The sequence below is a fragment of the Anolis carolinensis genome, chromosome 4 (assembly GCF_035594765.1).
Source record: "Anolis carolinensis isolate JA03-04 chromosome 4, rAnoCar3.1.pri, whole genome shotgun sequence".
Classification (NCBI taxonomy): Eukaryota; Metazoa; Chordata; class Lepidosauria; order Squamata; family Dactyloidae; genus Anolis; species Anolis carolinensis.
In genome coordinates, this window is record NC_085844.1 from 212,707,390 (window position 1) to 212,719,937 (window position 12,548).

Consider the following 12,548-nt stretch of genomic DNA (forward strand, 5'->3'; position numbering starts at 1 on the left):
TACTTCTCATTATACATTAGTTTAGACTAGAGTCATCTGCTCTTACTAACTTCAGGGAACTAATAAAATGCTAATAAATTTTCTTTAAATTGCAGGCTTCTTTTTCTAATGGAGAATTGGCAGCTCCAAATAACTGAAAATATACCATTTGTGAAGTTATTCCATGTACCTATGCTTATGTACAGATGTGCTTGCATCTATACCAGCCCATTCTTGGCAGGGGGTTGGACTGGATGGCCCATGAGGTCTCTTCCAATTCTATGATTCTATTATTTTAAGTCTAGTCCTCCTGAATTGCAAGTGTGAGTCAACATCATTCTGTTCAGTTCCAGAGAAATAGAACTTGATCCCTTTCTCTGGGGTGTGTTGGTGGACGTTTCTAGTTCCTCCAGTACAATTCTATGGTATGCTACCATACCAAATATAGTCAAAATATAGGGTTTACTGTTATCCACAGTTTCAAGTATTGACAGAGTCTTGGAACATATCCCCTGCAAATAACCGGGGGGGGGGGGGGGGTGTCATACTGTATTCCAACTGACCCTAGCTAGGTTACAGTAGCCTAGGCCATGTTTCAGTTGTGGGTGAGGTTTAAACTACTAAGAAAATAAATAGTATATTGACTTACTCTACCACAACAGAAGGTTATTTTTAATCATGGATTACCTCTATCCAAGAATGAATGTTGATTCTTAACTGAAGTTGATAAGATGATAATAACTAATGCATTCTCCCTTAGTCCCATCTCATATTCTGTCCTAGAGTATCCCTGAACACTTTAGTACACTATTCGGGGCAACTGGAGAAAAATTGGGAAGTGGAATCTTTTTGCTTTAATAAGGAATAGGTGGAGTTTTGCGCTCAGGTAATCTGGCTTCATGCTGGTTTTCATTTATTTCTGGAAAAAGAAGAAATAATTGCTACAACAAATTGCAATTTTTGTTTATTTGCTTATTAGTTAGACCAGGGGTCCCCCAACTTTTTATGCAGAGGGCCAGTCCACAACCCTTCAAACTGTTGAGGGGCCAAATTATCATTTGAAAAAATATACAAACAAATTCCGATGCACATTGCACATGTCTTATTTGTAGTGCAAAAACAACAACAAGAACAATGAAATAACAATGAAAGAGCAATACAATATTTAAAAATAAAAACAATTTTAACCAACATACATTTATCAGTATTTCAATGGGAAGTGTGGGCCTGCTTATGGCCAATGAGATAGTCAAGTTAATTAGGATTGTTGTTGTGGTTGTTGTTGTTGTTGTTGTTGTTGTTGTGTGCCTTCAAGTCATTTCAGACTTTGGGTGAGCCTAAGTCTAAAATTTATTTATTTATTTACTATATTTATTTACTACATTTGTATCACACCCTTCTCACCCCAAAAGGGACTCAGAGTGGCTTAGAAATTATATGTACATACAATATGTTATATTATTAGCATAGCACACTATTAACATTATAGATTACTATATTGAACTATACCACTATACTGTATTATTAGTAATATTATTAGTAATATATAATATATAATTAATACTATTTTATGGTATTATTATTATTAGTGTTATATTGTATTACATTATAATATTATTATCAATATTATATGTATACTAGCTGTGCCCAGCCACGCGTTGCTGTGGCGAAGTATGGTGGTATGGGAAATAAAGTATTGAGGAATTGGTGGTAGTTAAGGTAAAGGCTAAAGGTTTTCCCCTGACATTAATTCCATTATAAATGGGTTATATAGCTGTGTGGAAGGGCTATGAGTCTACACTGCCATATAATCCAGTTCAAATCAGATAATCTGTATTTTATAGGCAGTGTGGAAGAGGCCTAAGTGAGGCCTAACTCTGCCTGTCCCCTAGGCTGAGTGGGTTGCTAGGAACCAAGTGGGCGGAGCTTAGCCTTCTAACTGGCAGCAATTGGATAAAAACAATTATTCCTCTCCCTCTAATTAGGACTTTATTTTTCTTTTCTTTTTGTTGTATGAATGTAGAGGCATGGATGAGGGGTTGTGCTGCCAAGTTTAGTGTTTCTGGGATGTGTGGTTTTGTTGTTTTGTCCTAGGCCGAAATTTCATTACCCTTTTATATATATAGATACAATATATTATATTCTAAAACTGAGGGCGGGGGGCCAGGTAAATGACCTTGGAGGGCCGTATCCGGCCCCCGGGCCTTAGTTTGAGGACCCCTGAGTTAGACCATGTATATCTGTCCCTTAAATTTCAAGACACTTATTTATAGGAAGCTTAACTTTACATGTGTTATACTTTTGACTATAGCAACATTAAAAAGCAAAGTCAAAGCTTTGCTTATGTTAATCTAAAATACTTTATGTTTCAGATAAACCAGGATCTTAACGATCTTTTACAGCAGTTCACACCTATCAAACTTTCAAGGTTCAAAAATCCATGAGTGGGAATCGATCCCTGAAGAAACGATGTGGGGAGTTGCAACTAGAATCCCCTGTGCGTTATGGCCATGTCCCATCTGGAGGATGTTCACTGAGCAAGTTGATTCAGTTACCTACACCACCTTTGTCAAGGCACCAGTTAAAACGATTAGAAGAACATAAGTATCAAAGTGCTGGAAGATCACTGCTTGAGCCATTGATGCAAGGTTATTGGGAATGGTTAGTCAGAAGAATACCAGCTTGGATTGCTCCTAATCTCATTACGATAGTTGGACTGATAATAAATATATGTACAACCGTAATATTAATATTCTACTGTCCAACAGCTACAGAGCAGGTAAGCTAAAATGTTGACTTGATTGGGGAAGAGAATACTCTCAATAAATGCTTCAGTATTGGATTTTACTTGATTTGTGATGATCTGAAAACTGATGACATCTTGATTATTAGAAATTTGAGAAATATGTTTGTAAATACAATCGTCTTTCCACATTTGCGGGTTGAGTATTCAGATTTGATCATGCAAGCATTACTGTATTTGTTGTTACCTCTGCTGCTGAAATATACATGACTGAAAAAATATGTTCTCTTTAGGCATTTCCAAGTCATCCAACACAATTCTATGGTGAATATCCATTAGATGTTGACCACAGAATCACACTGGAGAACCTAGAAATGCCTAGAGAAATATTCTGTCGGGTAAAAAATAATAGTGTTTGTAGATTTTATTTATATTTGCGGTGTTTCCCCTTTCATAGGGGCTCTACATCTCTCATACCTGCAAATGTAGAGGGACTAGTGTACATCTTAACATAATTGTCAGATAAATTAAGATTTATCATGTTCATAACATCACTTTCATGAAATGCCTACGGACTAATGAATGATAGGAAATAAGAAGGGAAAATCTTAACACTAAAATTCCTCAAATTAGTAAGAAGGGCAGCGAAATCAAAAAATTTAAACATATTTTAGAATATGAAAAAAAAATTCTCTGAAATATGAAAATGTAATCTAAATGGGTATTGTATGTATAAGGGAATAATAGGGAACTCTTCTCTATGGCAAATGGAAATCAGTTCTGAAATATTTAGTATATACGAGGTTTGCCCGGCCACGCGTTGCTGTGGCTTATGGGAATCATTTGTTGGAATAGCAGTGAATAGCCTTGCAGCCTCAAAGCCTGGCCGTTTTCTGGAGTAGCACCCTCAATCAAAGAGCCACTTTGAAGCCTGGCTACTTCCTTAGTAGGGGAATCCTTGTTTGGCCAGCTTGAACTGCACTGAATAGTGTTGCAGCTTAAAAGTCTGGCCACTTTCCACATAGGGCATCCTTTCTAGGCCTGGTTGTATGGGACAGAGTAGCCTCGTGGCTTCAGAGCTTGGGGGTTTTCTATCTAGGGGAAATCTTGGTTGGCCAGGTTGAATAGCACTGAATAGCCTTGCTGCTTGCAAGCCTGGCCGCTTTCTACCTTGCGGAATCCTTGGTTGGCCAGGTTGAATAGCAATTAATAGTCTCAGTGTGGCAGGAATGAATGCTGCAATTAGTCACCTTGATTAGCATTTAATGGCCTTGCAGCTTCAAAGCCTGTTTGCTTCCTGCCTCAGAGAATCCTTTGTTGGGAAGTGTTAGCTGGCCCCGATTGTTTCCTTTCTAGAATTCCCAGTTTCCCTGCTTTCAGAGTGTTGCCCTTTATTTACTGTCCTGGTTTTAGAGATTATATTGTTCTGTATTATTATCCCACAGTAATTATTTTATATTACAGTAGAGTCTCACTTATCCAACATTCGCTTATCCAATGTTCTGGATTATCCAACGCAGTCTGCCTTTTAGTAGTCAATGTTTTTGTAGTCAATGTTTTCAATACATTGTGATGTTTTGGTGCTAAATTCGTAAATACAGTAATTACTATATAGCATCACCATGTATTGAACTACGTTTTCTGTCAAATTTGTTGTATAACATGACGTTTTGGTGCTAAATTTGTAAAATCATAATGTAATTTGACGTTTATAGACTTCCTTAATCCCTTCTTATTATCCAACATATTTGCTTATCCAACGTTCTGTCGGGGTGTTTATGTTGGATAAGTGAGACTCTACTGTATATTTATAATCTTATATTGTCTGCTTAGAACTGGTTTATATAAGGCTCCTTCTACACAGCTGTATAAAATGCACACTGAAGTGGATTATATGGCAGTGTGGACTCAAGATAATCCCGTTCAAAGCAGACAATATAAGATTATAAATGGGTAATATAGCTGTGTGGAAGGGCCTTGACTCTACATTGCCATATAATCCAGTTCAAATCAGATAATCTGTATTTTATAGGCAGTGTGGAAGAGGCTTAATTGAAGAGGCCCTGGGCGCCATTAAATGGCTGAGTGGGTTGTTAGGAGACAAAGTGGGCGGAGCTTAGCCTTCTAACTGGCAGCAATGGGAAAGAAACAGTTATTCCTCTCCCTCTAATTAGGACTTTATTTTTCTTGTTTTTTTATGTAAAAACACAGTTCAGATGACCATGTCTTTTGTGGCCAAATTTGGTGTGTTTTGGCTTTGTACTTTTGTTGTTTAAGTTAAGGGAAAAACTATCAGAACATTTTTATACATATAGATGTGTTTATCATAGGCTTTGCTTTTCAAGAGATCTCCCTTCTTTAATCAAAGAAGCTTTCAATATCATATCTTCTTATGCCCATGCCACTATAAGATTTGTGCATATAAACATGTGAATAAATTCTAGTGAAACTGTTCATTTTGAGAAACTTGTTTTTTCTGCTTTTACTCATGTAGTGATTAGTGGCTCTTAAGTGGTTTCCTTTATTGCAAACCTGATATGTGAAAAAGGGATCACTACTGATTTTAAGTTACTGAACTTATTCTTGCTGATATGACAAAGATAGAGTACTTCCAAAGTTTTTATTGTCTAATCTCCTACTTGTTTATGTTATCTTCAGTTTGCCTCCCTTCTGTGTTTTCTTTCATCATCTCCAATAGTTCTTGTAATCTGAACAAAAATATGTTAAAGAGGAAAAGATAAAAAAGCTTCACATTACTTTCTGATTCATAACAGAGTTCACTTTTTGGAAGTACCTTAATGAGTCTAATTCATCTCCTTTAGATAGTGTGACCAGAATAGAATTTCTACAATATCCTACCAGAGTTAATTTGGTGGTTGAAGTGGTAGGACATTGTTCTAGATATTTATCCTAACCAGACTTATTTGTACTTTCTCTTACCAAGGACAAATCATGTTCTCCTTGATAGTTTCTTCCCTCAGATGTTTTTCTATGATAAACATTACTTCTTCCTATCAAGCCTCTGACAACAAATCATTTATGAAGGTGTACCCTTTTAAGCTTGTTCACATCCTGCATTAATTAGGTGTTTAGAAACGAACCCCTTGCTACAAATAGAGTCTTATGTGGTTGTTGAAGAGGCTCCATCTAATAATAAAAGTAAACATTTCATTGGCCCCATTACTGTTTGGTCAAATTGCTGAATCATATTAATTGTATTTGTTAACTTTGCACGATAAAAAAACTAACAATGCTGAAAGTCTGATGAAGCCCGGGATACTTTATAATTTTCATTAGTTTCAATTTTTCAATTACCCCTATCTTTCTATATTAATTATAGAGTGTGTAGTACATTTTTAAGGATCAAATAAAACTTTACAGGCACTGTGCAACTTAAAAGTGTTGTAATTGATCTAAATATTCACATCTTACAAGAACCTTTTTACACCCTGTCACTCATCCCTAGTCTTTAGTAATAGCTGTACTATTCTTGCAACTATAATCTAATCTAAGGTGAAGTTCTCAAAATGCAGATGAGAAGGCCACAGCTTATTTTTGTTCCATATATTTAAGATGTGTTTTGGAAATCAATCTGTGTTGAAGTTGCTCAGGAAAGCACCAGATTTATTTTATTGCAGATGTTTTCCACCCATCATCCATACATTCATTTCATGAATGTAAATATGTCATTCACTACCATTCCTAATATGCTGAAAGTTGCTTTAGCATAAATTATTTTAAATATTCCCAATATGTATGTATGTAATATAGTACTTAGAAAACATCCATATGAACTGTAACTGTGCAAGTACTAGTTAACATATATTGGGTTACCAATAAATTGCTGCTTCAACTCTTTGAATAACTATTTGTTTATGCCTGGACACTCTTCATAGAGTTATTTTTATATATTTGTAAGAGAGGAAAATAAAATAAAATAAAATAGGGAAAGTCCATGAAGTTATAATTGAAAGTGACATTTTATTAAGAACTATCATTGCAGATAGATAGATAGATAGATAGATAGACAGACAGAATAGTTAGTGGTAGTATTTATGCAAAACTGGATGTATTTTGTACTGAAAGGGAAATAAATATCAGAACAGGGATTCTTTAACCTGCCTTCTTAGACTAATTCAGCATTACAATGTCTTTTTAAAAATTAGAAATCATAATGCATTTTACCATACATATGTATATGTGTTTCTTTAAATCACCTGTTGATTAATGGTGATCTCGTTTTCTTAGGCAAGGAATTCTCAGAGGTAGTTTTTCCTGTTCCTTTTTCTTAAATCATTCTACAGCTCCTGGCATTCCCTGGCGGACTCCCATTAAAGTACTTACCAGAGCTGTCCCGACTCTTACTTAAGCCTGTCATGTCTTTGGAACGTTTGAGAAGTTCAGTAAAAATGTAGTTATATCTAAATGTATTGATTGATTGTGTAGTGACGCTTCTGTTCTCATAAAGAGGGGGCGGGGAGGCAATTTACACCTAAATACCCTAAAGATACCAGAACGTATCTGATCTTGGAAACTAAGCAAGGAACAACCTTGATTAGCATTTGAATGGGACACCACTGACAAATATCAGGTGACATAGCCTATATTTCAGAGAAAGGGCTTGGCAAAACTACAGTACTTCCTTGCCTCAGAGAAAGCCCTGTGAAATTAATGTGGCCACGATAAGTCAACTAGTAACTTGATGAAGTCCGAATGTTGGACAAGGATTCCAGGGCACTTGGATTCAAATCCACATTTGGTCATCGAAATCCACTGGCTGTCCTTGGGTGAGTCACATTCTCTCAGCCTTAGAGGAAGGCAGTACCAACCCCTTCTAAATAAATATTGCCAAGAAAACATAAAGGTTTGCATAATTTAGGAATGACTTAGACACACAACAACAACAGCAGATCAGATTTGTTATCATGTTTTACCTCAATGTTCTGATGTGTTGTTGTCTTTTTAAAATCACAATTTTTAAATGTTACAGTCCTCACATAAGAAACCTTTAATGAAAATTCTTCTGCCATTTCAGTGAAACTTGCTATTTTCTTACTGAAGAAATGGACATGCATATACAAGAGGGGAAGCACTGTTAACAATTTTCATGCTAGTATTATTGTTACGTTGCCTATATTCTTAGAGATCCCGCATAATGGTTTTTGATAAATTTCTGGTTTCATGCCAGATACAGAATTGAATAATTCACTGTCCACATATCAACATAAGTTTTCATCATTAAATGTTTTTATTTCATAATGTTGTTTTTGTATTTTAGAGCCTACACCCCTCATGTTTTATGATAATTTGAATTTTTTTTGTATAACAAAAGGGGTGGCTATTTTTGTTCTAACTAAAAATAAATTGAAAAAGCAGAACCAGTTTATCTGAAAAATGTCAGAATGCCTTTCTCCTACATTTGAGAAACCATATTTTATTGTAATCACATTTATTGTATCCTTATAGTTAAATATTTTCTATTTCAAGGATTGATATCACTTCACTTGTTACAAAGGATGTTTTCCTCTACAATAATAATATACAGGAATCATACATTCCCACTTGACCTTGGAGCCTTTCTAAGTTACTTTTCATTTTTGGAAGTGTTACTCAGAATTGAGCTTTTTTGAAATTTGATCAAATTCTTTTTCTGGAAAAAAAAAGAATGAATGTTTTTTCTTTTTCTTTGGCTATGGACTGGCAGACGACTCATAGTGTACCTGACCGAACATGGGCTAGAGCCTCACTTAGGGCCTACTCCGCGACAATGAAGGCAGCCAGAAAAGCTTTCTCCACTACCCGCATCGTGTCAGCAGCAAACAGACCTGAGTTGTTTCAGGTGGTCGGGGAGCTTCTCCATCTTCGGGAAGGGGAGGGGGTCCCCAACCATCCAGCAAACCAATGTTGCAATTTCGCACATCATTTTGCAGACAAAGTCACTCAGATACGCTCCGACTTAGATGCTAGATTAATCACAGTACCCAATGAGGTAACTGAGGCATCTGCTTGTCTGGTTTTGATGGATTCGTTTCTGCCGGTTCAGCCCAATGATATCTGGGGGGGGGGGGTCCTCGGGGCTGTGAGGGCGACCACTTGTGCTCTGGACCCTTGCCCTTCCTGGTTTATTAAACTCGCCAGTGTGGGATTGGTAGATTGGTTCATTGGAATCATTAATGCTTCCTTTGATCAGGGACATTTTCCATCGTGCCTTAAACAGGCAATAGTAAGGCCTTGCCTGAAGAAGATGTCTCTTGATCCTATGGTTTTAAACAACTACCGCCCAATCTCCAATCTCCCTTTTCTGGGCAAGGTTCTAGAGCGGGTGATTGCCACACTGCTCCAGGGCTTCCTCGACGAGACCAGCTATCTAGATCCATCGCAGTCTGGCTTCAGGCCTGGTCATGGCACCAAGATGGCTTTGGTCGCTTTGGTGGATGACCTCAGCAGAGAACTTGACAGAGGGAGTGTGTCCCTGTTTGTTCTCTTGGACATCTCAGCGGCTTTCAATACCATCGACCATGGTATCCTTCTGGGTCGACTCTCTGGAATGGGTATTGGGGACACTGCTCTGCAGTGGCTCCGCTCCTTCCTGGAGGGCTGTACCCAGTTGGTGAAGCTGGGAGATACCTGCTCGGACCCCTGGCCTTTGACCTGTGGGGTCCCGCAAGGTTCTATTCTATCTCCTATGCTATTCAACATCTACATGAAACCACTGGGCGAAGTCATCCAGAGTTTTGGAGTGCGTTGCCATCTCTACGCAGATGACACCCAACTCTACTACTCTTTTCCACCAGACTCCAAGGAAGCCCCTTGGGTCCTGGACCAGTGCCTGGCCGCTGTGATGGACTGGATGAGGGCTAACAGGCTGACACTTAATCCTGACAAGACAGAGGTCCTCTTGGTCAGTTGCTCGAGTGATCGGGGTATAGGGTGGCAACCTGTGCTTGACAGGGTCACACTCTCCCTGAAGGCGCAGGTCCACAGTCTGGGGATCCTCGTAGACTCAGCGCTGACACTTGATTCTCAGGTGTTGGTGGTGGCTGGGAGGGCCTTTGCACAATTAAAGCTTGTGCGCCAGCTGCAACCGTATCTTGAGAAGTCTGACTTGGCCAGGGTGGTCCATGCCTTAGTTACCTCTAGAATGTATTACTGTAATGCACTCTACGTGGGGCTGCCTTTGAAGATGGCTCGGAAACTACAACTAATTCAAAGATCAGCAGCCAGATTGTTACAGGGAGAGGTCAACTCCTCTGTTTAAACAGCTCCACTGGCTGACATTAAGTTTACAGTCCCAATTCAAGGTGCAGGTGCTTACCTATAAAGCCCTAAACGGTTCGTGAACGGCCTATCTTTGTGACCACATCTTTCCCTACGAACCTGTGTGATCTCTAAGATCTTCCTGGGGGGGGGGCGCTTCTCTCGCTTCCTCCCCCTTCGCAAATGAGGTTGGTGGGGACGCGGGAGAAGGCCTTCTCTGCGGTGGCTCCCTGGCTCTGGAATTCCCTCCCCCAGGGATATAAGTTTAGCACCAATCCTCACTGTCTTCCGGAAGCAATTAAAAACATGGCTGTTCCGTTGTGCTTTTGAGTAGATAAATCCATTATAATCTGGCCCATATCCACATTGAAACTTGCCCTGTCACTTTATACTTTGATTTCCATTCAGATTTATCTTCCCTACTTGTTGTGTCTATTTGATGTATGTTCTATTCTGTAATAGACACTCCCTTCATCAGTTTGACTGTCGCCCAGACTGTGGTCTTATATTGGACCTTTTAATGCCTTGGATTATTGTTTAATATTTTAATTGTGCCTATTTTAAACTATGACTTGTTTAATTTGTTTTTAAATGTGTTGCTTGATGTCTTAATTGTTGATTTTATGATATTATATGACTGTATTGGGCTTGTCCCCGTGTGAACCTCTCCGAGTCCCCGTTGGGGAGATGGAGGCGGCATACAAAAATAAAATTATTATTATTAAATATGACCTCCACTTCTACCACAAATGAGGAATTACACCACCTCTTAATTTCTGAAGTGTTTCTGGTGCTGGTGAAGAGAAAAGATGCTAGTGGAATGAAGAAACAGTTGTGAGGAAAAATAGATTACTGGGAATTATATTGATGACAATTTTAAGATCTTGGGAATTTGTGGGGGGGGGGGCTATTTTGGCTATTGAAACAATGTGGGAAAATATGTAATGTATAATTTTCCCACTGAATGATTTCCAAGGAATATAATAGCTTTCAGAAATAGAAGGAGGACAAAAGTAATTAGTGTACGCCTATGTATCTTTACTTAGAAATATGTCCCACTGGGTTCAGTGGAACTTACTTTCATGTAAATACATAAAAACTGCCAAATATAATGACTTGGGAGTGAGCTCTGTTGACTACAATGGGATGGATTTGTGTAAAGCATTGGTTCCCAACCTGTGATCTGTAAAGCCCTAAGGGCTCTGCGTGCAGTTCCCAGGGGCTCTGTGAATGCTCCAGGAAAAAAGAAGAAATTGAATGAAATTAAAGAATAAGAAACAAAATGTAGAATCAAAATTAGAAAACAAGAAATTACATTCTTAACAAAAATTTGCCAGCCACAAGTTCTCATTAAACATTTATACATTATTTTATGTCTTAATTTAGGCCTATTGTTGCACTATAGGGCAATCTCATTCTGTTGTAACACAAATGGTTTGGTTTATTGAACTTCAGAAGAATTTTTATGTATATGGCCAAGTTTTGACAATATCTTGTATATTGGTGTAGTTGAGAATAAAGTGAGATATGGTAAATTTCAAGTTTTTAAAATGCAATTTCATTACATGGACATTTCTCAATTGTTTAGATGTCTCTTTACTTTACTTCCCTTACTGTCTGCCCCCTCTTCCTTCCCCTGTAACACTACTCCTAAACACCATTCACTTGTAAGATATAGGATAGGCCTAAAGGGTTCCGTCATAGAAATTGATTCCAAAAAGGGTTCTGCGACTCAAAAAGGTTAGGAATCACTGGTGTAAAGGATTATACATATATAAGACATGGTACCCAATAAAATTATCCAAATGCCATGCTGCGCCAAAATAAGATGGTTCACTAAATTATGAACCTTTTATAGACCCTGTTTTGATCTTAATGGGATTTGACATAACTAATTATGCATATGCACAAAAAACTTCATCCTAAACATTAATGATTAAGAATGGGAAGAGATTTGTAATTATGATTGAGAACATGTTTTATTTGAGCTTCCATAACATTTATCTACATTTCACTTCAGTTTACTTAACTTCTATTTTAGGCACCTTCGTGGGCATATATTGCATGTGCTTGTGGTCTTTTCATATACCAATCTTTGGATGCTATAGATGGGAAACAAGCAAGAAGAACGAATAGTAGTAGCCCTTTGGGAGAGCTTTTTGACCATGGCTGTGATTCACTGTCCACAGGTATTGCGTTATATTATTGAAAGATAATAAAGTATTTATTGGGTGAGATTGAGAATACTTCATTGAAATACATTGTCTTCTCTGTTGCTTCAAAGGGTAGGATCAAGTCAAATGGTGTGAAGTTACAGGGGAGTAGATTTTGTTAGTACATTAAAAAGATCTTGACAGTAACATTAATATATTAGAATGATCTTGACAACATCGGGAAAAAATGTGGAATAAATTACCTAAAGTTATGGTGGGGACTCCTTTTTTTAAGGTCTTCAAATAGGACATGGGATACCTGCTGGAATGCTTAAGCTGGAATCCTGTGTTGAGAGGTTGGAATAGATGGACCATAGGATCCCTCCCAGCTGTGTGCTCCTAGGCTTTATTATAAA

General features: G+C 37.8%; 1 protein-coding gene across 4 annotated transcripts in view; it reads left to right on the forward strand.

Moving 5' to 3' along the window:
* The window catches only part of cept1 (choline/ethanolamine phosphotransferase 1), a 31,986-nt gene that overhangs the window by 1,525 nt on the left and 17,913 nt on the right, over window positions 1-12,548 (forward strand). For 3 of the 4 annotated variants that reach the window (XM_008109917.3, XM_003220578.4, XM_062978730.1), the window contains exons 2-3: window positions 2,352-2,758; window positions 12,021-12,168. In XM_008109917.3, the coding sequence (XP_008108124.1) occupies window positions 2,420-2,758; window positions 12,021-12,168 (487 nt within the window). In that variant the 5' untranslated portion in view covers window positions 2,352-2,419. Of the gene's footprint in view, window positions 1-2,351; window positions 2,759-12,020; window positions 12,169-12,548 lie in introns of those variants that run through there. The other variant, XM_062978731.1, reaches the window with a different exon arrangement.